The following is a 1,329-nucleotide window of genomic DNA, read 5'->3' on the forward strand; positions in this document are numbered from 1 at the left end:
CCCCCCTCCTCTAACCGATGTCCGTGTGAGTCCACGTCCCGGTAACTTTGTCGTCCTTTGCCGCCCGTTCACGACCATGTACCGGGCGTTCCAGGCGCAGCTGTCCTCCATCATGGAGGCTTTGGCCAAGGCGGCGGTGGCGGAGGTCTGCGGGCTGGTGGAGGAGAGTTACGCCGTGCTGCAGCTGGAGATTTCCCGCAGCCACAGCGAGAACGAGGCGCTGAGGTCCAAGCTGCGGACCGCGGAAGACATGCTGTACCGGCGGGACCTGCAGGTCGGGAGGAGCGCCACCCTGAGGGAGGCCAGCGGGGGGGCGGGGGACTTCAGTGCAGGTGAGTTTCTGGAACATTCTACACCGTCCGGGGAGGGGGGAGGCTGTGACCTTTTGACCTGTGGTTTGACCAGTCCAGTCTGTTGAAACAAAAGACAGGGTTAGTTTGAAGTAGTTGTTCTTTAACTTCCAAAGTGTGTGGACATTTTTGAGGTGAAACCTCAGAGATCGTCCAAACAACTCGCTGCGTTTTCCTCGTCAGAGTCCGTCTTCGATGTGAAGGAAACGACAGCAGCTCCAGCTGCCACCGACGACACGGTGGTGGAGCAGAAGGTTGTTCTGATCAAAGAGGAGGTCGAGACCACGGAGGAAGAAGAAGAGGACGACCAGGAAGCTGCAAACCAACCGCTTCTCCGAGAAGAAGGTACAAAAATCTGTAGTTTCCTGTGGTTTTATTTATTCCATGAACTAAAGCTCAGGTCCAGATCTTTGTACCGACTCTGACCGTTTCACCGTCTCTCCCCTTGTGAAGGTCCATCTGAGGAGGACGACGGTGAAGAAGGACCATCGGGGTTGACCCGACCTGCCTCAGACCTGAGGTCCTGGCATCAGGACGCTCTTGGACTCACGGAACATTCAGGCTCCATCTGTGCTGCAGAGTCTCCTGGTCCTGCAGAGGGCGCTAAGGCACATACGGCGGATGTGGTGTTAGACTTGGAAGACTCGGAGTCCGACGGTGAAGATCCTCCTCCTGGGATGAAACACTTCTACTCGGAGTCTGGACCTGAGGGGAGTCCCGCCTCTGCAGCCGCGACCTCCGACCCGACGCCCGTCCTTTCTGCGATCAACACCTCGACCTCTGAATCCGACCGGGATCCCGGGCCTCCGTGGTCTACAGGAGGTCTGGCCCGGATGTTCCCGACATCTCAACCGCCGTACCTCAGCTCCGACCGGCGTGGCCTTACGCTCCTGGACAAAACCTTGGACGTGGCGGCCACGGGGGTCCCCCCCGCCCTCGGCCTGGGCCCCGGTCGCCCCCGAATCGAATCCCCGCAACT

The 1,329-nt window shown here is 59.3% G+C and overlaps 1 protein-coding gene across 2 annotated transcripts in view; it reads right to left on the bottom strand.

Annotated features, from left to right (window-relative positions):
• Positions 1-1,329, bottom strand: part of dnaaf11 (dynein axonemal assembly factor 11) — a 13,381-nt gene that overhangs the window by 7,170 nt on the left and 4,882 nt on the right. The window contains exon 2 of one of the 2 annotated variants that reach the window (XM_025052549.1): positions 16-411. The exons of the other annotated variant lie outside the window; for it this stretch is intronic. Coding sequence (XP_024908317.1) covers positions 16-349 — 334 coding nt within the window. The 5' untranslated portion in view covers positions 350-411. The remainder of the gene's footprint in view (positions 1-15; positions 412-1,329) is intronic. 2 annotated transcript variants of the gene reach the window in all.

The sequence above is a fragment of the Cynoglossus semilaevis genome, chromosome 20 (assembly GCF_000523025.1).
Source record: "Cynoglossus semilaevis isolate Cse_v1.0 chromosome 20, Cse_v1.0, whole genome shotgun sequence".
NCBI lineage: Eukaryota > Metazoa > Chordata > Actinopteri > Pleuronectiformes > Cynoglossidae > Cynoglossus > Cynoglossus semilaevis.